The sequence below is a fragment of the Salmo trutta genome, chromosome 35 (assembly GCF_901001165.1).
Source record: "Salmo trutta chromosome 35, fSalTru1.1, whole genome shotgun sequence".
In the NCBI taxonomy this organism is placed as follows: Eukaryota; Metazoa; Chordata; class Actinopteri; order Salmoniformes; family Salmonidae; genus Salmo; species Salmo trutta.
Window position 1 is genome coordinate 26,818,498 of NC_042991.1, and position 25,229 is coordinate 26,843,726.

The 25,229-nt window shown below is 43.3% G+C and overlaps 1 protein-coding gene across 2 annotated transcripts in view; it reads left to right on the forward strand.

The window, feature by feature from the left end:
- The first annotated feature begins 287 nt into the window (after positions 1 to 287).
- LOC115174957 (5'-3' exoribonuclease 2-like) overlaps positions 288 to 25,229 on the forward strand; it is a 50,660-nt gene continuing 25,718 nt past the window's right edge. The window contains exons 1-18 of one of the 2 annotated variants that reach the window (XM_029734033.1): positions 289 to 517; positions 1,039 to 1,166; positions 1,343 to 1,454; positions 1,577 to 1,688; positions 1,836 to 1,894; positions 3,966 to 4,055; positions 4,295 to 4,367; positions 4,558 to 4,608; positions 13,084 to 13,241; positions 14,767 to 14,841; positions 15,182 to 15,315; positions 15,432 to 15,489; positions 15,778 to 15,885; positions 16,157 to 16,201; positions 16,866 to 17,009; positions 17,257 to 17,301; positions 17,919 to 18,004; positions 22,048 to 22,183. In XM_029734033.1, coding sequence (XP_029589893.1) covers positions 443 to 517; positions 1,039 to 1,166; positions 1,343 to 1,454; positions 1,577 to 1,688; positions 1,836 to 1,894; positions 3,966 to 4,055; positions 4,295 to 4,367; positions 4,558 to 4,608; positions 13,084 to 13,241; positions 14,767 to 14,841; positions 15,182 to 15,315; positions 15,432 to 15,489; positions 15,778 to 15,885; positions 16,157 to 16,201; positions 16,866 to 17,009; positions 17,257 to 17,301; positions 17,919 to 18,004; positions 22,048 to 22,183 — 1,689 coding nt within the window. In that variant the 5' untranslated portion in view covers positions 289 to 442. Of the gene's footprint in view, positions 518 to 1,038; positions 1,167 to 1,342; positions 1,455 to 1,576; positions 1,689 to 1,835; positions 1,895 to 3,965; positions 4,056 to 4,294; positions 4,368 to 4,557; positions 4,609 to 13,083; positions 13,242 to 14,766; positions 14,842 to 15,181; positions 15,316 to 15,431; positions 15,490 to 15,777; positions 15,886 to 16,156; positions 16,202 to 16,865; positions 17,010 to 17,256; positions 17,302 to 17,918; positions 18,005 to 22,047; positions 22,184 to 25,229 lie in introns of both variants that reach the window. The other variant, XM_029734034.1, reaches the window with a different exon arrangement.

Here is a 25,229-nt window from a genome sequence, read left to right on the forward strand (position 1 = left end):
AAAAGTACTTGACCACATGTTGGACTTACTTACTAGGGCTGCCGTCCCAGTTTCCTATTTCCCACGAACACCTGAACCCAGCATGATAGATGAGTTTACCAGGGGCGTCCAGGTGGATATTTCCCAGTCATATGTTGTAAATAAATACTACCTTCTCACTTGGTTATGATCGCAGAATTTGAACGTTTCGGAATTGAATACCTCATCGGCCTTCTCGATGTGGTTTGAATTCGCGATGGGGGCGCTGTTCGACTCCTGTCCTGTACGCAATTGCTCCCGGAAGATGAAAACAGCAAAACCCGGAAATCAACCGTTACCATGAGCTTATTTGTTAACGCGTAGCTACCGAAACGGCTATTTCTACAGCCTTTTTTTAACTAAATCATTTTAAATCTTTATAATAATTTATAGCTGTGTGTAGCATATTGTAAAACTACGGGAGATGGGAGTCCCCGCATTTTTTCGTTGGTTGAGTCGGAAATATTCTACAATTGTTGTCCATTGTACTGAGGAGAGGGTACGTGTTTGTAGGCAGCTATCTAGTGTGTTGCGTATTTAAGACCGTGTAATAATTGTGCCCTTTATTTCTTAGTACATCTAGCATGTACTAACCTTATTGCACTTTAGATATCAAAATAGTTCGTTTTCATCATTTTCTTTTTTTCAACGACATAGCTAGCAGAGCATATTATATCATTTGTCGATTGAATGAACAACAATGTATGGGCTGCACGCAGTTAGATGGCTAACGTTAGCTATGCTACTTGCAGTGATTGACACAGAAACTCGTGTACAGAGCCTTGCTGCCTGTGTTGCGCAAGTGTCGAGTTGGTATTCCTTTGGTTTGCGAACAAGCAGAAGCGAGACAGCCCGCCAATGTTTTGACTTGGCGTGTTACGGAATCTAATATATAACCAAGTAACGTTAAATCTCGCTAACCACCTTATTTATATTAGTTGCGTCATTGCAACAGTACATAAACAGACGTGCATTTGACAATAGGAAGAATGTTTAATTATTTTTCCCTTTTACTCCTAGTCCAAAGAATGTAATGGAGTACGAATTCCTGTTGATACCAGCAAACCGAATCCAAATGAAGTGGAGTTTGACAATTTGTACTTGGACATGAATGGGATCATTCACCCCTGTACACATCCTGAAGACAAGTTAGTCTTACTAACATAATTAAATAGAATGTGACTTTGTCCCAAATTACACCCTATTCCCTTTATAGTGCATTACTTTTGACCAGGCCCCATGGTATTGGTAGTACTCTTGTACATTACCTTGAATTGTGATGATAATGTAGTATAAACCCTCAAACTCTACTTCACTTTCACAGGGCTGCACCCAAAAATGAAGATGAAATGATGGTTGCCATCTTTGAATACATGGATCGGCTCTTCAATATTGTGCGACCCAGAAGGGTTCTCTACATGGCTATAGATGGAGTGGTAAATTCTGCTGCTTTCTTTTCATGAGAGAGTAACATTTTTCAATGAATCCCTTTTTAGATTTTCTACAGTTCTGTACAAAACAATTTGTTATACATATGACCATGTTTATCTCTGAACAGGCCCCTCGCGCCAAAATGAACCAGCAGCGCTCCAGGCGATTCCGTGCTTCCAAGGAAGGAGTGGAACTGGTTGAGGAGAAATCCCGCATCCGAGAGGAGATCCTCGGGAAAGGTGCATGTATTTTCAGAAGTTTTCTTATCCTTCCAATAGTCTTGAGATGGGAGTCTTTGTTAAACACTTATTTATTTACAAATATTTTCCATAACAGAATTGCATACTAAATATATATACAACTCCCCCCCCATCTTCACATTTTAGGAGGGTATCTTCCACCGGTTGAAATCAAGGAGAGATTTGACAGCAACTGTATCACCCCAGTAAGTATGAGGCTTTTTTTAAGGCTGTGTCACCAATAGCTTAAAGTAACTGTTCAGTGAATGTCTTACTTTTAAAAATGTAATATTCTATTAACGCCTACTCAGATAATGTTGTTGAGTCATCATACACTCGTATTTGTGGCCTAAGCATAAATTAGAGAAACACTTAAAAAAACAACGTTTTTTTTAAAATGCTTGCTTTCCTCATAGAGGATGATGTCACCCTCCTGAGGATGACCTGACCAATCAGTGGTCTTCTTGCATGAATATACACTTCACGCCCACATCATTCTGTTGGGGTATGCCCACACCATTCCAATGCAGAAAAGTTGCATATGTGTGTGTACATATGTTTGGACACATTTACTCAATCAAGGGTTTTTATTTTTACTGTTTTCTACATTGTAGAATAATAGTGAAGACAAATTATGAAATAACACATGGAATCATGTAGTAAAAAAAAGTGTTAAACAAATCAAAATATGTTTTATATTTGATATTCTTCAAAGTAGCCACCCTTTGCTTTGATGACAGCTTTGCGTTCTCAACCAGCTTCATGAGGTAGTCACCTGGAAAGATTTTCCAACAGTCATTGAAGGAGTTCCCACACATGCTGAGCACTTGTTTGCTGCTTTTCCTTCGCTCTGCGGTCCAACTCAACCCAAACCGTCTCAATTGGGTTGAGGCCAGGTCATCTGATGCGGCACTCCATCACTCTCCTTCTTGGTCAAATAGCCCTTACACAGCCTGGAGGTGAATTGGGTCATTGTCCTGTTGAAAAACAAATTATAGTCCAACTAAGCCCAAACCAGATGGGATGGTGTATTGCTGGAGGATGCTGTCATAGCCATGCTGGTTAAGAGTGCCTTAAATACTAAATAAATCACACAGCGTCACCAGCAAAGCACCATCACACCACCTCCTCCATGCTTCACGGTGGGAACCACATGCAAAGATCATCCGTTCACCTACTCTGCGTCTCACAATGACAGTGTTTGGAACCAAAAATCTCAAATTTGGACTCATCAGACCAAAGGACAGATTTCCACCGGTCTAATGTCCATTGCTCGTGTTTCTTGGTCCATGCAAGTCTCTTCTACTTATTGGTGTCCTTTAGTTGTGGTTTCTTTGCAGCAATTCGACCATGAAGGCTTGATTCACAAAGTCTCCTCTGAACAGTTGATGTTGTGTCGGTTAGATTAACTCTGTGAAGCATTTATTTGGGCTGCAATTTGAGGCTGGTAACTCTAATGAACGTATCCTCTGCAGCAGAGGTATCTGGGTCTTCCTTTCCTGTGGCGGTCCTCATGAGAGAAAGTTTCCTCATAGCGCTTGATGGTTTCGGCGACTGCACTTGAAGAAACTTTCAAAGTTCTTGACATTTTTTGTATTGACTGACCATGTCTTAAAGTAATGATGGACTGTCGTTTCTCTTTGCTTATTTGAGCTGTTCTTGCCATAATATGGACTTGGTCTTTTACCAAATAGGGCTAGCTTCTGTATACCCTACCTTGTCACAACACAACTGATTGGCTCAAACGCATTAAGGAGGAAAGAAATTCCACAAATTAACGTTTAACAAGGCACACCTGTTAATTGAGATGTATTCCATTTGACTACCTCTTGAAGCTGGTTGAGAGAATGCAAAGGGTGGCTACTTTGAAGAATCTCAAGTATAAAATATATTTAGATTTGTTTAACACTTACTTGGTTACTACATGATTCCGTATGTGTTATTTAATAGTTTCCATGTCTTCACTATTATTCTACTATATAGTAAAAAGTAAGAAAAACCCTTGAATGAGTAGGTGTGTCCAAACTTTTGACTGGTACTGTGTGTATGTATCTGTGTAAAATATATATATATATATATGTAGCTAGCTAATGAATTTTTATTTATTTATTTGGCTATAGGTCGTATTTCATAGAAATCTGGAAACACTGGAGAGTTACTTTAACAGTGCAGAAGAACTTGCCCCTGGTACTTTTGGACCCAGCTCTTTTTGTGAACCTGCAAAGTTGTGAATAGTGTCTGAAAATGCATTATTGTTCATTTGAAAATCATCTCTAGGGCACAGAGTTCATGGACAACCTTGCAAAGTGTCTCCGTTACTACGTTGCAGACAGACTCAGTAATGACCCTGGATGGCGTAACATTACAGTAGGTATTATTCCGAAAAGGTGATGGCATCTGTGGAAAAAGACCACAACAATTTCTAATGCATTGGTGCTCTTTAATTTTTACCATGTCAAAGCTTGCTTTTTTACGTGTTGGTCTGTTCTACTCGGTCAAGAAGTACATATTTTCTTGGAAATTAAACAAAGGTCAGGTCTGACACTGTCATATGCATTCAATATTGCTATCATTGCGCAAATGAGAACTTTCTTTGTTCATTCTAGGTAATCTTGTCTGATGCCAGTGTCCCTGGTGAGGGGGAGCATAAGATCATGGACTATATTAGACGACAGAGAGGTAGGAGTCAAGATAGTTTTCAAATGTGTTTGTTGACCATTTTGAAGGTCGTTTGTGACATACTTGGCTGAAATCACAGGCATATTACAAAGTCACAAATGGCCTTCCATCTTAGTACAAGCTCTGCAATCATGTGTAAGCTAACTATATGTAATGATGCGTTTATCTTATTTGTATTTTATTTTTACAGCTCAACCCCACCATGACCCCAACACACACCACTGTCTTTGTGGAGCTGACGGTAAGCTTTGCACCACAATGGTCTTTCTGTAGTAATGAGTAACCAACACAATGGGAGAAAATTGAGCATCAACGGCAAGAACTCTTCCTCATGTATCCTTCAAAGTATTGTTGAATTATGAGAGAGCATGGTGTTCGGATTTTCGTTATTTAGCCCTCCGAAAAGGCTCACCAGGAAGCACACAATGTCATGACTCGTGTTTTGTCCTTAATTTTATTTTAAATCAAATGACCACAGGTCAAAAACCAACGGGCTGTGTGCTCCTGATGATTGTCTACGGTGAAGTGATTACCAGGTGCTGTTTATTTAAGTCTCTAGTGAAGCTGCGCATGCGCACATAACGTAACATATCTGAGCATCTAAGAAACTTAAAGAAATCACTCGTTCCCCATTTAATTGAACACATCAGACCCATTTGCTTCTCTTTTATCTATTTATATATATTTATTTATTTTTCTTTTCCTGAGTGAGCTAGAAATCTCAACACCTCCCACTTGGCCGACTGATCGAAGATCCAAGGAGGGCACAGTCTCTTGAGTCTCTCAGTGAGAATTTCAAACTAAAGTCCAGTCTTTGTAGGCATTTACAAACATGTATTAACTAAGGAGGTAGGCTCCACCACCTTTCCTCCTACTGAGTGTAGGTTTGCCCTCGAAGCACTCAGTTGCCTCCCAGGGTTACCCGCTAGCTAAGCAAAGAACACAGAGTCACAGTCTTTGGGTACCCATGGCGAGGACTTATCTTACCTCCTCTTGGTCTTCAGCAGGAATCAAGATCACCAACCTCCGCACATCCCTGCGAATGACGATTTTCGTGTGCTTGGTAGAGACCTTTCTCCGGGCCCTGGGAACCATGGGAGCAGGAAGACCCATGCAGGTTGCTATGTCCGCATCCCGGACAACCCCCTTCTCGTCTGGATATGTTGTAGCAACCCGGCCGAGCCGGAACTGCCCCTCAGAGCGTTCTGGTCCGCAATCCAGACTACGTCTCCAACCTTGATACTTCTCTCTGCTCGGTGCCACTTGTGTCTTATGAACAAGTTTGGTCCTGCCAGTTCGCTCCATTTCTTCCAGAACCTGTCGACTCCAGCCTGGACAGCCCTCAGCCTGCGCCAAGAGCGGGTTTCCATGTCAATTCCGTGTATGTCACCTCCCTGTCCGGTGCGCCCCAGGATAAGGGAGTTGGGCGTCAAGTACTCCACTGAGTCCTCTTGTTCCTGTGCCCTGGCGTCGATGGGTCGCTCATTAGTCAAGTTGGCTGCAGAGTAGAGAAGGGTCTGGAACTCCCCCCAGGTGTAGCAGCCAGTTGTTCCACCAAGACTGTTAAGAGCTCTTTTAAGGAGCTTGACAGCTGCCTCTGCTGCTCCATTCCTGTGTGGCGAGTCTGCAGGATGAAAGTCCCACTGCCACTCTGTGCTATTTCTGACAGCCTTGTCTTCAACGGATGCCTTCTGCAAACAGGCCAGGTGCTTGTGTAGCTCTCTCAGAGCAGGCCTGGCTCCCAAGAAGTTTGTGCCTCTGTCTGACCATAGCTTTTTGGGATGCCCCCTCAGAGCAGTGAACCGGGAGTAGGCCTGAAGAAAGCTCTCAGAAGACTGGTCGTCGATGAGATCAGCATGGACGGCTCTGGAAGTCATGCAGCAATACACGACTCCCCAGACCTTTTTCTTGGTTCTTTTCTTAACAGCGTCCCTCACTTCAAAGGGTCCAAAGAGGTCTAGTGTAGTATACTCGAATGGGTTCGCTCTACTGGTACGTTCCTGAGGAAGAGCGCTCATCACTTGCTGGCAGAGCCGGGCTCTTTGCTTCTTGCAAGTGATGCACCTGTTGACCACCTTCTTCACTGTCCTCCGACCCTGCACAACCCAGGCCTTTCTTTTAGTGTGCAGCAGTGAGGCAGCCACCCCTTCATGATTCGCTTCGTGAGCTTCCCTCGCAAGCAAGGCCCCCAGCCACGACCGGAACGGGATTAAAGGTACAGCGGTTCCGTCTTCATTCCAAGACTGGACTCTACCACCACAAAGTAAGAGTCCATTGTTGTCATCTTTCATCACAACAAGGCGGTTTAAGGTCGTATCCTGAAAGTTCACGCCGTCTTGGGCTGCAAGGGCTAGGTCTTGGAAAGCCGCTGTTCTCTCTCCCACAGACAGCCTGGGCCCCCTCACCTCCCACTTTGCTGAGCTCGAGGCTTGGTAGCTTGTCCTCAACCAGGATTCTGCCGCTCTTCGAACCCAGGCGATTGTTCCACACAATTTAGACAAGCTACTGAATCGTTCGGGCCCGACAAGGCGCACTAGAGCTACACCCCAGGGCTTCCTCTTTGGCCTCTCTACTGCTAGAGTTGGACCTTGGTCTTTCATCTGCGGTTCTGAGAACTTTTCTGCCTGAGACCTGGTGACTACAGCTGAGAACGCTCTTCTCTGCAACCTTTTAACGTCATCAGCCACGCTGGTCACTATCTCACTGGCCGTCTTTACAGGCCACCCAGCCTCAGGCCAACTCAGGAACTCTGGGCCTTGTTGCCACTCTGACCCTTCATCGAGTTCCTCAGGAGTTGCTCCCCTTGTGATGATGTCTGCTATGTTCAGGTTGCCCTCAATCCACCTCCAGTCTTCCACTGGTCCAGCCTTCTGGATCTCTCCGATGCGGTTAGCGAAGAAAGTTTGGTAGCCATAGCTATCCTTGTGAATTGCTCCCAGGATTGTTTGGCTATCCACGAAGTGGACCCAGCGTGCGACCTTGATGCGGCAGTGCTTTACAAGGTATTTTCTCAGGCGGATTGAAAAGACAGCACCACATACCTCTGCCTTAATCACGTCTCCTTTCTGGTTGAGAGGGGTAAGCTTTGCTTTTGACTCAACCAGCCTCACTACGACCCCATTCTGCGTCTCCCAACGGAGATAGAGCACCACGCCGTAGGAAGCCTCACTCCCATCTGAAAACGTGACTCCCATTGGATGGCCTATGGCTCCAGTTGGTGTGAGGCTTCTTTCGAACCTGATCTGGGCAAGTCTCACATATTCTTCGAGGAGTCTTATGGAAGCCTCTCGTAGTTTTGGTGAGAGTGGGTCATCCCAAGTGTCCTTAACTGGACTGCTTATACTCGCTTCTTGGTAAGCGTCTCTCACAAGCATAACCCCTTTCTGCTTTGCGGGTGTGGCAAGACCAATGGGGTCGTAGAATCCAGCGATCTGGCTTAGCAGCATCCTACGGGTCAAAGGGTTTGGAGTTTTACCTCTGACTTCCTCTTCGCGCAAATCGACTCCTGTTCTCATCTTTCCTCTCTTCTTTGAGAAATTTACAGAGGTCATCACACGAAGTTTGTCGGTCTCTGGTTCATAGCCGACTCCAAGTGCTTTGCTCTCTTCGTCCCGCATCTGGTTGGGTAACACCAGCGTTTTGGGCACACTCACAGTTGTCTTACTGATACTGGCATCAGTTGTGGTTGCGGACCTCCCACTTTGGCCTGATAAGACCCATGGCTTAAGGGAGAAGCCTCCAGCCTTTAAGATCTTTTCCACTCCTTTGGTGATTTTCTCCAGTATCTGCAAGTCATTGTGGGACGTCAAGATGTCATCCACATAACTATCTTCTACCACAACTCGGCGCTCCTCAACCATGGCTGCAAACTGGGGCAGGTTGGCTGTTTCTCTCATTGCCACCTGGGCGATACAACCAGCAGGTTTATCGCCAATGTTGACCCTGACGACAGCAAAGACTTCGATCACCTCCTCAGGATTGCCTCTCCAGAGGAATCGATGGAGGTGTACTTCTTTGTCTTCTAACCAGACAGAGTTGTACATTTTTTTCACATCACCCAGTGCGGCGTACAACCCAGTCCTGAATCTCAGAAGCACGCCCCTTATCTGATTTAGGACATCAGGACCCTTGTACAGTAGGTCATTTAAACTTATTCCCATGAATTCTTGGCTACTGTTCCAGACAATTCTTACAGGGGTAGTGGTTGAGTGAGGATTAGGAGCAACTAAATGACTGATATACCACTTAGGTCCCTTCCAGCTATCGATTTCCTCCTGGGTGACATTAACGGCAGCCCCTCTTGAGACCATATCGTGGATTTGCTCTCTGTACGCAGCCTTCCATTCCGGCTCCCTCTCCAGTCGTTTCTCAGTGTTTAAAAAGGTCGCTTCCACTGCATGTCGATTGTCAGGCAGCGTTGTGGGGTCTCCTTTCCATGGGTAAGCTGCGTCCCAGTGAGGGGATTCGCTGTGCTTGTCAGCTTGCACGTAGGTGAGACATTCCTTTAGTTTCTCCAAGTCTCTTTCCTCTCCTAGGGTCATTTCCTTGCCTCCAGGGGGGCACCTACCGCATCTGCAGCCACCACACTGAGGATCACAGGCGGCGCCAATACTGTCCCACTTGAACCATTCAAAAACTTCTTTGTTGGTAGTTGCAGTGTTTCGGAGGATTGCGTCTTCTTCCACCGAAACTCCACTGGGTCCTCCCGTCTTCACAAGAATCTCTTTGTACGCCCTTGAAGCTGTTCTCATTGACCTAGCGAAATGTGTTTCAGACCTGTGCACTGCTAGGTCTATCACTTCAAAGAGGTCAGGATGCGTTCCACCAACAGTCTTCCCAAGGGGACCATCCCAGAGGACGAGGTCTCCAACTACTCTGACTGGCTGTGGGACCAGGCGACCCTCTCTATGGCTAATCAACAGGTCGATCTTTTCGGGCCGGACCAAGTCCTTGAGTTGAACATTTGGAAAGAACTTCTGCAGTTGCTGTGGCGTGACGGCTTGGTTCACTTTCGCAACATCTTCCAAGCCGTAACAGAGGAGTTTGTGCTCTGCTATTGTACCTCTGGGAGTTTTTACTCTCAGCCTCAGGGTATACTTCATGGTAGTAATGGTTTTCTCCATCCCTCCAACACCTTGGACAATCAACTTAATGTTCTCACCATTTAGCTTGAGACGCTCTGCTGCTTTATTAGAGATATAATTAGTATCTGAAGCGAGATCAATCAACGTACCGACTAGCTGGCCAGAGTTTGTCGTCACATCCAGTAGCATCATTATGACAGGGCACTCTTTTGGCTCACAACCAATGCTAGCACACACTTTTGTTGTGATCTTATTTGAAAAGGCTTCTTTGAACTCTGCTCGCACCTCTGGAGAAAGTTTGGCAAGGAGCTCCTCCTGTTTGTTGGTTAGTCCAAGGCCCCATTTCCCCAATTTTGCATCGCTCTGCTCTCTGCTTTTTTCCTCTTTCTTCTTGATCTGTGACTTTGGACAGAGCAAGTAATTGTGGTCTGAAGAGCCCTCTTTCTGACAGTCATCCTTTGAGCATAGATACTTTTGTGTGCAGCCGCCATCATCACCATGAAGGCGCAAGCACTTAAAGCATGCTCCTGCTCTCCTAAGCTGAGCCTTCTTGCCTGTCAGATTGAGCTTCTTGAAGACCTTGCAGGCGAACAGCCTACCTCCGTGCTCGTTGTCTCCACATGTGATGCATGAGCTTGGTTGAGCGCCCTTTAGGGTGTTTCCTGATGTGGCTCTGGTGAATGCCCTCCTTTCCTTTTTCTTTTCGCTCGACCTCTCAGTATTGTCCGCCGAGCTAGGCTGTAGCTGGTCTAGCTCCTCGAGAATGTCCTCCTGCTTCTTCAAGTATTGCAGTAGACAGTCAAAGTGGTTGCATGGTGAAAACCCGCTTCCAGGGTCATTTTTGTGTGTTATCCACTTTTCTTTCAGGGAGTCAGGAAGCTTACTTTCAATCGACTGCACAACCACTCGGTTCTTCACAGCATCTTCCTCCCCTAAGACTTGTAGGTCACGAAGAGCTCTCTCCACGGCTTGAATCAGTTCGATTGTCTTCCTCGGATGGTTTCCTTTGATGGGGCAAAGTCCTTGCACTTCTTGTGCAATCAGCAGCACTATTTTTGGCTTATTCCCGTACTTGTTGTCCAGGAGCCTGAACACGTCGTTGGCGGATCCACAGCTGGACAATACGAGGTCCCTCTTGACTTTTTCATCTAGGCTTCCCAAGAGATGGAATTTTCTCACATTTTCCAATCCATGAGGGTTTCCCAGACGTTGCAAGTCCTCCCATTCAGCTTTCCAGCGGTAGTAATCCCTCATATTACCAGCAAACATGGGCAAGCGTGCACGTTCTAGGCTGATCTGGGGCCTGTAGTTGTAAGTCCCAACTGGCTCCTCCTGCTCCACAATTTTCACTTTTCCCAGTTTCCCTTCGTCGTCGGATTGAGAACCGCCTTTCCATGCCCACTCATCCCACAGTTTTTCACGCCTTTTCTTCAACTTCCGGATCTGGTCCTTTGACTCTGTTGCCTTGGACCGAGGGATCAAATCTTTCCACTCATCCAATCCTCGTTCGAAGTTGTTGACCTCCCGTTCCAGGTTCCTATGAATCAATTCACATTCCCTCCTGGTCATATGGTGGTGATCGGTGTCCTCGGCCTGGTCCATGGCTGATCCAGCCTCTTCAGTGAGGGTGGTAATTTCCGTCTCAGCGAACCTTGTCCAGAAGCTGATCAGGATGACTTGTTCAGTTTCATCAAACTTACAGTCACATTCTGCTGTTTTTCCGTCAATGTTTTCCGCCTTCTTTTTGGCTTCATCATCGTCCACTTCTCTCAGGGCCGTGGCATACTCAAACCCTGCATCTCTGACTCTGGAGTGATCCACCTTAAAGTTCCTCCACTCACTTCTCATTTCACTTTCCCCCAGTGCACTAGCTCTGGAGGTGAGGTAATTGGCTCTTCTAGTGAACGCAGTCTGGGCTGCTGACCGCTTCTGTTTTAGCCTCTCCAGCTCCTCCTCTGATGCTGCCATCTTGCCAACTTTTCTAGCGTTTAACTCATGCGCAAGTGTTTTCTGCCAACTGGGTTTTAAGTAGTCCTTTAACTGTAGACTCTATCCTCTTCTTGGCTTTCACTCAGTAATGATTTGCCTAGTAAGTCAACAGATGAGCAGACAGCTTTATGGGTGGACTGTTTGCTTCTCAGAAGTTAGTCTCGTGGCGAATGTTCTAGCACTTGCATTATCCATGTAAAGGAGAACCGTGGTTTATGACTGTTCGGATTTTCGTTATTTAGCCCTCCGAAAAGGCTCACCAGGAAGCACACAATGTCATGACTCGTGTTTTGTCCTTAATTTTATTTTAAATCAAATGACCACAGGTCAAAAACCAACGGGCTGTGTGCTCCTGATGATTGTCTACGGTGAAGTGATTACCAGGTGCTGTTTATTTAAGTCTCTAGTGAAGCTGCGCATGCGCACATAACGTAACATATCTGAGCATCTAAGAAACTTAAAGAAATCACTCGTTCCCCATTTAATTGAACACATCAGACCCATTTGCTTCTCTTTTATCTATTTATATATATATATATATATATATATATTTTTCTTTTCCTGAGTGAGCTAGAAATCTCAACACATGGTGAATGCAGAGATGATGCAAATTAGATCTCACATTTACTGTAGGAAAGACCTTCAAACCAGCTAGAAGGCTTCTAAATGCACAATGATACCTATTCAGGATTTGATAAATAGTTGTTCATAATTGTAGGGCACACAATGTTACCTTATTGAGCCGGACGGGCAAAAGACCTGTGGGTGACCGTGATAACGTGTGTTTGTTTTTCTAAGACGACGGCAAAGGGTTTAGTTATGCACCGTAACTGGAGACGATGCTTTGCTAAATGGTTAACGATATAGTGAATATAAAAATGTTCTTACACTTGTTTAAAAGTTTGGCAACAGTAGTTGCAACTCTCCAACCTTGGATTTTGTTAGAGGATGGGGCTTCTCTGTTTTCTGCCGGCCTTATTGTCCTGCTATATTAATGGCCAGTTAGTTTTAAATGGGTTAAATTATGCAGGACATGATAGATAAAAGCTTCAGTCATTCAATGGTTCATGATGCCCTTGGTAGACAAAAGAGGGAAAATATTCCATGTAATTAGCTTGAAGAGGAGCCTGATGCATTCAGCCTGTCCCAAATGACATCCTATTCCCTATACATAGTGCACTACTTTTGACCCGGGCACATTAGGCTCTGGTCAAAAGTAGTGCACTATGTTGGGAATAGGGTGCCATTTTGGGTGAAGCTTCACTCCCCTCAAATAGATAAATCATGCTATTGTACGTGTATATTAATGACACATGTAGATAATAATGCATGCGTGGCTCATGTGGACTAGGTCATTTAATTAACATAAAGCCTTAGAAACTTGAGTTCATTGTTCCTGATGACCGTACATGTATAAAACGCAGTACTTCAGAGCTGTTTTCAGCCTTCCACTGTATTTCAAGATTTTCTGTTTCCACAAAAACCCTGATCAAGGCCTAGGGCTGAAAATGGTTGGTTTTACATTTGAACAACAAACAAGATTTTTCATCAACTACCACTGTCCTAATAGAGTTACTGAATTTCCTCTTCACTTCCAATTGTATATTTTGAGTTTGGATGGCATCTTCTGTCCATTTCCGTAGCTGACCTGATCATGCTGGGTCTTGCTACTCATGAGCCCAATTTCACCATCATCAGAGAAGAGTTCAAGCCCAACCAGCCTAGGCCCTGTGCTATGTGTGGACAGAAAGGCCATGAGATCAAGGACTGCCAGGGAGTGGCCAGGGAGAAACAGGGAGAGGTAAGTTGACTTTATAGCCATCAAGGTTGGGGTCAATTCCTCATTCAATTCTCTCTCTGTAAATTTTATTCAATTCAAATTCCAGGTCAGTCTTTGAATTCTGAGAATCCAATTCCTCTGAATTCCAATATTGGGTAAATTCCAATAATTACATTCCCAATTCAATATTATCCCCAACAATTCTACAAATTGGAATTAATTTCCTTCAGTCTGAGCATGTTACTCTAGAGACAGCCTACCTGTACTGGAAATATAGGAATACAGGTTGAAATTATTCAAATCAAATCCTACAGTGAATGTTTTATACTATGTGCATTCATTTCATTAACTGGGAAATGTAAAAATATTGAATTTCAATTCCAAAGATTAAGTGTTTTATAATTCCACCATAAATTCCGGACTATAAGCCACAACTTTTTTACCACGCTTTGAACCTCGCGGCTTAAACAATGACGCGGCTAATATATCGATTTTTCCTGCTTTCAATTTTTTTTTCTTAAAAAAAACACATTCTGTGACGTGCTCAGTTTTTTTGGCGGCATGAAGCTTTCATTAGACCAATGAAATTGCCGAACGGGTTACGGTCAAACAACTTTTTTGTTTACTGTTTAGATTAAATCGAGCGCTCTCAAACTTCCCATCATTCTGATTACGTTAGTCATTTTGTCACCCTCATCATGGCAAAGACACAGAGAAATGCATATGATGCAGCTTTCAAGTTGAAGGCGATTGATCTGGCTGTTGGAAAAGGAAATAGAGCTGCTGCACGGGAGCTTGGTCTTAATGAGTCAATGATAAGACGTTGGAAACAGCAGCGTGAGGAATTGACTCAGTGCAAAAAGACAACTAAAGCTTACTACAAATTTTTTTTTTTTTACAAGCCGTGTTTCGTTAAAGCCTGTGTAAAGTTCATTTGTTTCAATGTACCGGTAGGCACCTGCGGCTTATAGACATGTGCGGCTTATTTATGTTCAAAATAACTTTTTTTTAATTCAGTGGGTGTGGCTTATATTCAGGTGTTCTTAATAGTCCGGAAATTACGGTAATTAAAAAAAATCCATTCCAATTCCATAACTTGAGGCGTTTTCAAATTCTAATTTAATTCCACCTAAGTTCTCCACTTCATGGGGGAAATCAAGAATTTAATTGGCTTTTCAAATTAAATTTGGAATTGACCACATACCCATAGACTTCCAGTCATTGCGCTAATGCTACTTAGCATTGGCTTGCTAAACTACCTCTAACTTCCTTCATACTGGACACAGACACAAATTGAATTATCAATTATCATCTGACTCTGGGGAAGTAGATAAAATCCTAAAGTGTCCTTCTAAGGGCCATTTTCACAGGCAGACTAAGCCTAGTCTTAAACTAAAAAGCATTTTCAATGGAGATTCTCCATTGAGTTTGGTTTTTCGTTCAGGCCTACACTTAATCTGCTCAGTAAACCGCCCCCAAAAAGTGTACATTACATTTGCTCTCCTTTTTATGAGCAATGATGATTAATATTGTGTTCTTATTGCAGCATGATGAGTTTGCAGACACTATGCCGGCTTCTGAACAGGAGTTCATATTCATCAGGCTGTGCGTTTTGCGCGAGGTACGTTCTGTCTCAGACGTCTTAGAATTTCCAAAAAGCCTATTAATTATATTTATGGTCATGTAACTATACTGAACAAAAATATAAATGCAACAATTTCTAAGATTTTGCTGAGTTACAGTTCATATAAGGAAATCAGTCATTTAGGCCCTAATTTATGGATTTCACATGACTGGGCAATCAGAATGAGTTTTTCCCCACAAAAGAGCTTTATTACTGACAGGTGGCTTATGGTAGAGAAATGAACATTGAATTTCAAATCGAAATGAGACATATTTCCTCTTTCTTTTTATTTAAAAAAAAAAATCTGTTTATAAAGGCATGCTTCCTTTTCCTATAGTACCTGGAGCGAGAGCTGACAATGGCCAGTCTGCCCTTTCCCTTTGACTTTGAGAGGACTGTCGACGACTGGGTCTTCATGTGCTTCTTTGTTGGCAATGATTTCCTGCCACACTTACCGTCCTTAGAGATTAGGTAAACCTGACGGAACTGAGATGAAGCTTATTGTCTTGAAAACACCTTGACAAAAATATATTCTTGCTGTTTCCATTCTTTTCAATTGTTGATGGTATGTTCCATGTGTCCTTCAGAGAGGGTGCGATAGATAGACTGGTGGGCATCTACAAAGACGTCGTGCACAAGACTGGAGTAAGTGTTGTCTGTGTAGGCTTGGTTATGACTGTCTCACATGGGGTCTTAGGAGACGTTACTTAGAATCCCCCACCCCAGAAGTCTTTGGGTCAGTTTGCCAAACACAGATTAAGCCTAGTCCTGGATGAATATACATGTTCTGTGTAATTTCTCTATTGGAATAGTTGTTTAGTCCAGGACTAGGCTTATTCTGTGTCTGGGAAACTGGCTCATAAAGCTGTCCTGACTTTCTTCCTTGCCCAGGTGCCTGTTCATAGCCTTAATGTGGTCTTTCTCTGCTCACAGGGCTACATCACAGAGAATGGTTTTGTCAAATTGGAGAGTGTTGAGTTGATCATGCAGGCCATCGGCGTGGCTGAGGACAACATCTTCAAGAAGCGCAAAGAGGACGATGTAAGATGGAAACAGTAGCTTTCAGCATGGAATTATTCCTCTTCAATAGATCATTTTCTTCCTTTGTTAAACTGAGGGGTGGGAGATTTTCCATAGGATTTCCATGAATCATGGCTTGGGTGTTTCATAAATTCTCTTTTCGAGCGGTCAGACACTCAGCTGTCATTTAAGCTATTTTAGCTGATGCCAATTTTAGTTGCGGTTAATCACTGTTCTGTAACTTACTAACTTTTCCAGTTGACTGTTTTTGTAAATGAGGTTTGTCTTGTAGGAGGGATTCAAGCGAAGGAATAAGGACAAAAAGAAGAGAATGAAGGTAAGTGGATTGGGCTATTTTATTGTAGCTTGACTTTGTACTGTGTGGTTGAATGCATTCTCATTTGCTTGACAAATCACCTTAACTCCTTACCTTCATGTTTTCTTAGAATTATGAGTATGCATGCAAGGCCATTTATTTCAATGGGCAATTAAACTATTTTTCATTTATTCTGATTTATACTGTCAATGTGGTAGCGCTGTGTATTGTTCAAAACCTTCCCTTAATAGATGTTTTAAATCAGGGGTGCACAACACTGGCCCTTGAGGTCTGCTGTATTGTATGCCAGTTTTCTTACTTGCTTTTTTGGACAATGGCAGATTTTTTGATCTAGGAAACCAAACGTGTGTGCAAGATTTGTGAAGCCAGTGACTTTATGGGCCAATTTCACAGACTCATATTAAGCCTCGGGGGTAGGAGTGTCAGACCAGTAAACGTTTGCTGGATTGAATCCCCGAGCTGACAAGGTAAAAATCTTGTCATTCTGCCTCTGGGCAAGGCAGTTAATACCAGACAACAACTGCGCCAATGATGTGGATATCGATTAAGGCAGCCCCCCCCACCTTTCTGTATCAGGGTTAAATGCAGATGACACATTTCAGTTGTACAACTGACTAGGTATCCCCAAATTGTTAAACTAAATGATAAGTTGTGTGTTCCCTAGGCTCAGCAGCAGGGCCCAGCCTACATGACCGCTGGTCAGTTCGCCCCCCAGGCCCTTGGCAGCAGAGGCAGACCTGGGGTTGTCCAGAACGCCCGACACCAAGCCTTCGACATGAGGATGCAGGGCAGGGACCAGCACAACAAGGTATGATGGGGGGCTTATCAGCGGGATATTGCTTCTGGTCAATGGTGCAAGGAAAAAACACCTATTATCCACTATTAAAAGCCAACGCTGTCATATGCACAGGATACAGTGTAGTGTACCCAGTACAATGAGATGCTTATTTGCAAGCTCTCCGCACAGTGAACATCTATACGAATGTTGAGGTGTTAGGGCGATTATAGGACACTTATTCAATTTATAGGTATTTAAAGATGTATTTTTATTTCAGGATGCTGCGCAATCCCTAAAAGCGATGATGAAGAATGGTGGCCAGGTATGCCTCCACTGAGAACCTTCTGTTTTTATAGTGATTTGTAAACTGGACTAGAATTTTATATGTCCTGTATTGATCAAATCTGGCGGAGGACTTTTGTCCATGTTCAAGCGTTTTATATGTACCTCAAGTGTGAGCGCAGTACACATTTCCATGTTCTTTTGATGCTGGTCTGGGCTAGTTTCAACTTTTTAATTAATGTATATTCTGAAGCTCTTAATGTCTCTCTTCAATCTGCCTTTGTTACTTAAATGTATGAGAAAAATAGCCGGAGATATTTTCACATGAATGAAGTGTGGCAAAGGTGAAGGTCTGCACACACTAGCTGAATGTTTTATTTTCTCATAATTGGACAAGTATGCTATTATCGCAAGTTTATGACAACCATCGGTAGAGCTGGAAATGCATGAAACTGTTTTTATTCAGTACATTAACTTAAGCGCCAAAGTAATTTATGCACAAAAGTTTAATGGAAACACCTCTGGAGGGACATGTGCATATTTTTTCTACGTGGATTTTAGAATATTTGCATGAAAATCTGTCGCCAATTGGTGGAAACCGATCTGCTGCCAGATGGTTTAGGTATAATTATTTGTAAGGATGTGTGTTTTGTCCAGGCAGGAAGCAGTGACGGGCAGGATGGCCGGGGTGTGAAGCGGAAAGCCGACAGTGACAGCGAGCCAGAGCCTGAGGATAACGTCAGGTAAATGGCTACGCTACAGTCAGTCAACAAGGGAGTAAACCAACCAGGACAGTCTCATCCAAGGAGCCAGTCAGTCAACCAACCAGGCAGGCCTCTCAGCAAGGGTGTGATGGTCTGATTTATGCCTCTCCAGTGCAGCATGGGCCCCTTAGGAGCTCCTCTGTGGTTTCCTACCACCTCCAAACCTCCTCTCACCCCCTCCTCCTGCCTGCAAGTTATTAATATGGAAAGGAGGCATATTCTCATAAATTCCTCTGTGATGTACTCGCGAAGGCTGTTGAATCCATTGGGCTAAATTGGTATTCATGGAGGCTTTGCTGTTACAAGGCTGCTCTCCCTGTGGGCCAGTGTGAAGGATTGGCTAGACAGATGCTGCTCATCTTTCATTATGTGTGCGATGCATCGCCAATCCACTAATATGTCAAAACATTTCAGCTGCTTCCTGAAGCAGTAAACTAGTTACTCTTCTATGTCTTCAATGGACTATTGTAATTACCAGATCCTGTATGGAAGATGAGGAAATGGTCTCCTACTGGCTATAATGCACTATATGACCAAAAGTATGCCTAGCCCAAACCATGAAAAACAGCCCCAGACCATTATTCCTCCTCCACCAAACGTTACAGTTGGCACTATGCATTGGGGCAAGTAGCGTTCTCCTGGCATCCACCAAACCCAGACGTGTTCGTCGAACTGCCAGATGGTGAAGCGTGATTCATCATGTCAGAGAACGCCTTTCCACTGCGCCAGAATCAAATGACGGTGAGCTTTACACCACTCCAGCCAATGCTTGGCATTGTGCATGGAGATCTTATGCATGTGTGCAGCTGCTCGGCCATGGAAACCCATTTCATGAAGCTCCAGACGAACAGTTATTGTGCTGTGTTTCTTTCCGAGGCAGTTTGGAACTCTAGTGAGTGTTGCAACCGAGGGCAGATTATGTTTATGCGCTTCAGCATTCGGCGGTCCCATTCTGTGAGCTTGTGTGGCCTACCACTTCGTGGCTACGCTGTTGTTGCTCCTAGACGTTTCCACTTTACAATAAAAGCACTTCCAATTGACTGGGGCAGCTCTAGCAGGGCAGAAATTTGAAGAACTGACTTGTTGGAAAGGTGGCATCCTATGACGGTGCCATGTTGAAAGTCAGACTAATTCAGAACGGACCATTTTACTGCCAATGTTTGTCTATGGAGATTTAATTACGTATTCAGACCCCTAGACTTTTTCCATGTTTTGTTATATCACAGCCTTGTTCTAAAATGTATTACTTTTTTTTTTTAAATCATCAATCTACACACTACCCTATAATTACAAATCCGAAAACAGGTTTTTTGAATTTTTTGCGAATGTATTACATATATAAAAAAAATAGTGTATTTACATAAGTATTCAGACCCTCTGCTATGAGACTCAAAATTGAGCTCGGTGCATCCTGTTTCCATTGATCATCTTGGAGATGTTTCTACAACTGAATTGAAGTCCACCTTTGGTAAATTCAATTGATTGGACATGATTTGGAAAGACACCTGTCTATAAAGGTCTCACAGTTCTCAGTGCATGTCAGAGCAAAAACCAAGCCATGAGGTCGAAGGAATTGTCCGGAGAGCTTCGAGACAGGATTGGGTCGAGGCACATATCTGAGGAAGGGCACCAAAACATTTCTGCAGCATTGAAGGTCTCCAAGAACACAATGTCCTCCCATCATTCTTAAATGGAAAAAGTTTGGAACCACCAAGACTTCCTCGAGCTGACCGCCCTGCCAAACTGAGCAATCGGGGGAGAAGGGCCTTGGTCAGGGAGGTGACAAAGAACCTGATGGTCACTCTGACAGAGCTCCAGAGTACCTCTGTGGAGATGGGAGAGCCTTCCATAAGGACAACCATCTCTGTAGCACTCCACCAATCAGGCCTTTATGGTACAGTGGCCAGACAGATGCCACTCCTCAGTAAAAGGCACATGACAGCCCGCTTGGAGTTGCCAAAAGGCACCTAAAGGACTCTCGGACCATGAGAAACAAGATTCACTGGTCAGATGAAAACCGAGATTGAAGTCTTTGGTCTGAATGCCAAGTTTCACGTCTGGAGTAAACCTGGCACCATCCCTACGGTGATGCATGAAGCATGGTGGTGGCAGCATGCTGTGGAGATGTGTTTCAGGGACTGGGAGACTAGTCAGGATTAAGGAATAGATGAACAGAGCAAAGTACAGAGAGATCTTTGATGAAAACCTACTCCAGTGCGCTCAGGACCTCAGGCTGGGGTGAAGGTTCACCTTCCAACAAGACAATTACCCTAAGCACACAGCCAAGACAATGTAGGAGTGGCTTCGGGACAAGTCTCTGAATGTCCTTGAGTGGCCCAGCCAGAGCCTGGACTTGAACCCGATCGTATATCTCTGGGGAGACCTGAAAATAGCTGAGCAGCAACACGCCTATCCAACTTGACAGCTTTAGAGGATCTGCAGAGAAGAATGGGAGAAACTCCACAAATACAGGTCTGCAAAGCTTGTATTGTTTATACCCAAGAAGACTCGAGGTTGTAATCGCTGCCAAAGGTGCTTCAACAAAGTACTGAGTAAAGGGTCTAAATGCTTACAGTTGAAATCGGATGTTTACATAGACCTTAGCCAAATAAATTTAAACTCAGTTTTTCACAATTCCTGACATCTAATCCTAGTAAACATTCCTTGTCTTAGGTCAGCTAGGATCAGCACTTTATTTTCATAATGTGAAATGTCAGAATAATAGAGGGAGTGATTCATTTCAGCTTTTATTTCATCACATTCACAGTGGGTCAGAAGTTTACATCCACTCAATTTGTATTTGGTAGCATTGCCTTTAAATTGTTTAATTTTTGTTTCATTAGACCAGAGGACATTTCTCCAAAATGTACAATCTTTGTACCCTAGTGCAGTTGCAAAACGTAGTCTGGCTTTTTTTATGGCGGTTTTGGAGCAGTGGCTTCTTCCTCGCTGAGTGGCCTTTCAGGTTATGTAGATATCGGACTCGTTTTACTGTGGATATAGATACTTTTGTACCCGTTTCCTCCAGCATCTTCACAAGGTCCTTTGCTGTTGTTCTGGGATTGATTTTCACTTTCCGCACCAAAGTACGTTCATCTCTAGGAGACAGAACGCGTCTCCTTCCTGAGCTGTATGACGGCTGCGTGGTCCCATGGTGTTTATTCTTGCGTACTATTGTTTGTACGGATGAACGTGGTACCTTCAGGCGTTTGGAAATTGCTCCTAAGGATGAACCAGACTTGTGTAGGTCTAAAAATATTTTTTTTTCTGAGGTCATGGCTGATTTTATTTAGATTTTCCCATGATGTCAAGCAAAGAGGCACTGAGTTTGAAGGTAGGCCTTGAAATACATCCAGAGGTACACCTCCAATTGACTCAAATGATGTCAATTAGCCTAAGGCCATGACATCATTTTCTGGAATTTTCCAAGCTGTTTAAAGGCAGTCAACTTAGTGTATGTAAACTTCTGACCCACTGGAATTGTGATACAGTGAAATAATCTCTGTTAACAATTGTTGGAAAAATTACTTGTCATGCACACAGTAGATGTCTTAACCGACTTGCCAAAACAAATTTCTTAATAACAAGAAATTTGTGGAGTTGTTGAAAAACGAGTTTTAATGACTCTAACCTAAGTGTATGTAAACTTCCGACTAACTGTATGTAAATGTGATATTTCAGTAGCTTTTTTTTTATACGTTTGCAAAAATTCCTAAACCTGTTTTTGCTTTGTCATTGTGGGTTGTTGTGTGTAGATTGAGGGGGAGGGAGGGGAAACAATTTATCCATTTTTGAATAAAGCTTTAACGTAACAAAGTGGAGAAAGTCATGGTCTGAATACTTTCAGAATGCACTGCATATAGTAGATGTTTCACAGAATTGTGAAAGACATGCAAGACTGAGTATGGCCTTCTCACAGAGTTCTATTGATTAGGAGGCCCAGGTCTTTTGACCTTGCTGGCAGTTTAGATAGCTTTGTCATCCCACCCTTACAATAGAACATGACTGTCCATTTGTGTTAGGTTGTGGGAGGACGGCTGGAAGCAAAGATACTACAAAACTAAGTTTGACGTTGACGCAACTGATGATGACTTCCGCAAAAAGGTGGTGAAGTCCTACGTGGAGGGTCTCTGCTGGGTACTCCGATACTACTACCAGGTATGACATTCTGATTCAAATCAACTTTTATTTTTCAAATGCACATGATACAATGTAGTGTACACAGTAAAATGAAATGCTTACTTGCAAGATCTTTCTTGAAAAAGTTAACATGCACAGCAGAGAATTAACATATTGGCCTCCGTAAAATTGGTTTTAAAGGCCCAGTGCAGTAAAATAAATATTCCCACACTGAGGTTGGAATAATACTGTGACATTGTGAAAATTATGATAATGCTCTTTTAGTGTAAGAGCTGTTTGAAAAGTTTATTCCTTTTTTGGTGGGATGGAGTTTAGGCCTTCCATGGTGACATCACCATGCAGTAAATGTATTAATAGACCAATAAGATCGAGTTTAGAAAGCCCTACTCTAAGAGAAGAGCATTCCATCCAGCCAACAGTCAACTATTGGTATGACTTTGAAATAGTAAATCACTAGCCAAGGATGTGCTTCAAGGCTGGATTCTTTGGTTGAAAAATATAAATAAAAAATCTGCACCTGCACAAGTATAATTTGAATATACACTGAACAAAAATGTGTTAGTGTGGGTCCCAGGTTTCATGAGTTAAAATAAATTATCCACAAAAAGCACTACATCCCTGCTAGTGAGCATTTCTCCTTCGCAAAGATAATCATCAACCTGACAGGTGTGGTATATCAAGAAGCTGATTAAACGGCATGATCAGTACACATGTGCACCAAAGGCCACTCTTAAATATGCAGTTTTATCACACAATTCCACAAATGTCTCAAGTTTTGAGAGTGTGCAATTGGCATGCTGACTGCCGGAATGTCCACCAGAGCTGTTGCCAGAGAATTTAATGTACATTTCTTTACCATAAGCCACCTCCGTTTTAGACAATTTGGCAGTACGTCCAACTGGTCTCACCACTGCAGACCACGTGTAACCACCCCAGCCCAGGACCTCCATACCCGGCTTCTTCACCTGCGGGATCGTCTGATACCAGCCACCCGGACAGATGATGAAACTGGGTTTGCACAACCAAAGAATTTCTGTGCAAACTGAAAGTCTCAGAGAAGCTTCTGAGTGCTCGTCCTGCTCACCAGGGACTTAACCTCCCTGGGAAAGGTGGGACGCTTGCGTCAACAGCCAGTGGAATCGCGTGGCGTGAAATACAAATACCTCATAAATGCTATAACTTAAATTTCTCAAACATATGACTATTTTACACCATTTTAAAGACAAGACTCTCGTTAATCTAACCACACTGTCCGATTTCAAAAAGGCTTTACAGCGAAAGCAAAACATTAGATTATGTCAGGAGAGTACCGTGCCAAAAATAATCACACAGCCATTTTCAAAGCATGCATATATGTCACAAAAACCCAGAAGACAGCTAAATGCAGCACTAACCTTTGATCTTCATCAGATGACACTCCTAGGACATTATGTTATACAATACATGCATGTTTTGTTCAATCAAGTTCATATTTATATCAAAAAACAGCTTTTTACATTAGCATGTGATGTTCAGAACTAGCATACCCACCGCAAACTTCCGGTGAATTTACTTAATTACTCACAATTAACGTTCACAAAATAGATAACAATTATTTTAAGAATTATAGATGCAATCGCGGTGTCAGATTTTAAAATAACTTTTCGGTGAAAGCACATTTTGCAATATTCTGAGTAGATATCACGGCTAGCTAATTTGACAACCGCCAGGTTTGGCCCTCACCAAACTCAGATTTACTATAAGAAAAATTGGATTACCTTTGCTGTTCTTCGTCAGAATGCACTCCCAGGACTTCTACTTCAACAACAAATGTTGTTTTGGTTCGAAATAATCCATAGTTATATTGAAATAGCTCTGTTTTGTTCGTGCGTTCATGTCACTATCCGAAGAGTGACGCGCGGGCGTATTTCGTGACAAAAAATTGCAAAAATATTCCATTACTGTACTTAGAAGCATGTCAAACGCTGTTTAAAATCAATTTTTATGCTATTTTTCTCGTAAAATAGCGATAATATTCGAACCGGGCGACGTTATATTCATTCATAGACTGAAAGAAAAACATGGAGTCCTCTCGTGGACGCGCACTCCAGTGTCACTGTTCTCAGCCTGACCACTCACAAAAACTCCTGCTGTTTTTTGCCCAGAGACTGCAGACGTCATTCCACTTTCTGGCGCCTTCTGAGAGCCAATAGAAGCCTTAGAAAATGTCACGTTACAGCAGAGATGCTGTATTTTTGATAGAGATGCCCTAGAAGGAGAACAAATTGTCAGACAGGGCACTTCCTGTATGGAATCTTCTCAGGTTTTGGCCTGCCATATGAGGTATGTTATACTCAGACACCATTCAAGCAGTTTTAGAAACTAGAAAAGTAGAGTTTTCTATCCAAATCTACTAATTATATGCATATTCTCGTTTCTGGGCAATAGTAGTAACCAGTTTAAATCGGGTACGTTTTTTATCCGGCCCCCTAGCCCCAACAGGTTAACTTGACTGCAGTTTGGCATCGTAGCTGACTTCAGTGGGCAAATGCTCACCTTTTGATGGCCACTGGCACACTGGAGAAGTGTGCTCTTCACGGATAAATCCTGGTTTCAATTGTACCGGGCAGATGGCAGACAGCGTGTATGAAGTTGTGTGGCAAGAGGTTTTCTGACGTCAACGTTGTGAACAGAGTGCTCCGTGGTGGGGTTATGGTATGGGCAGACAAAAGTTACGAACACAATTGCATTTTATCGATGGCAATTGGAATGCAGAGAGAGCGTGACGAGATCTAGACACCCATTGTCATGCCATTCATCCGCCGCCATCACCTGATGTTTCAGCATGATAATGGACAACCCCATATTGCAAGGATCTGTCAGCAATTACTGGAAGCTGAAAATGTCCCAGTTCTTCCATGGCCTGCACACTCACCAGACATGTCGCCCATTGAGCATGTTTGGGTTGCTCTGTATCGACGTGTACGGCACTGTTCCAGTTCCCGCCAATATCTAGCAACTTCACACAGCCATTGAGGAATGGGACAACAAGACACAATCAACAGCCTGATCAACTCTATGCGAA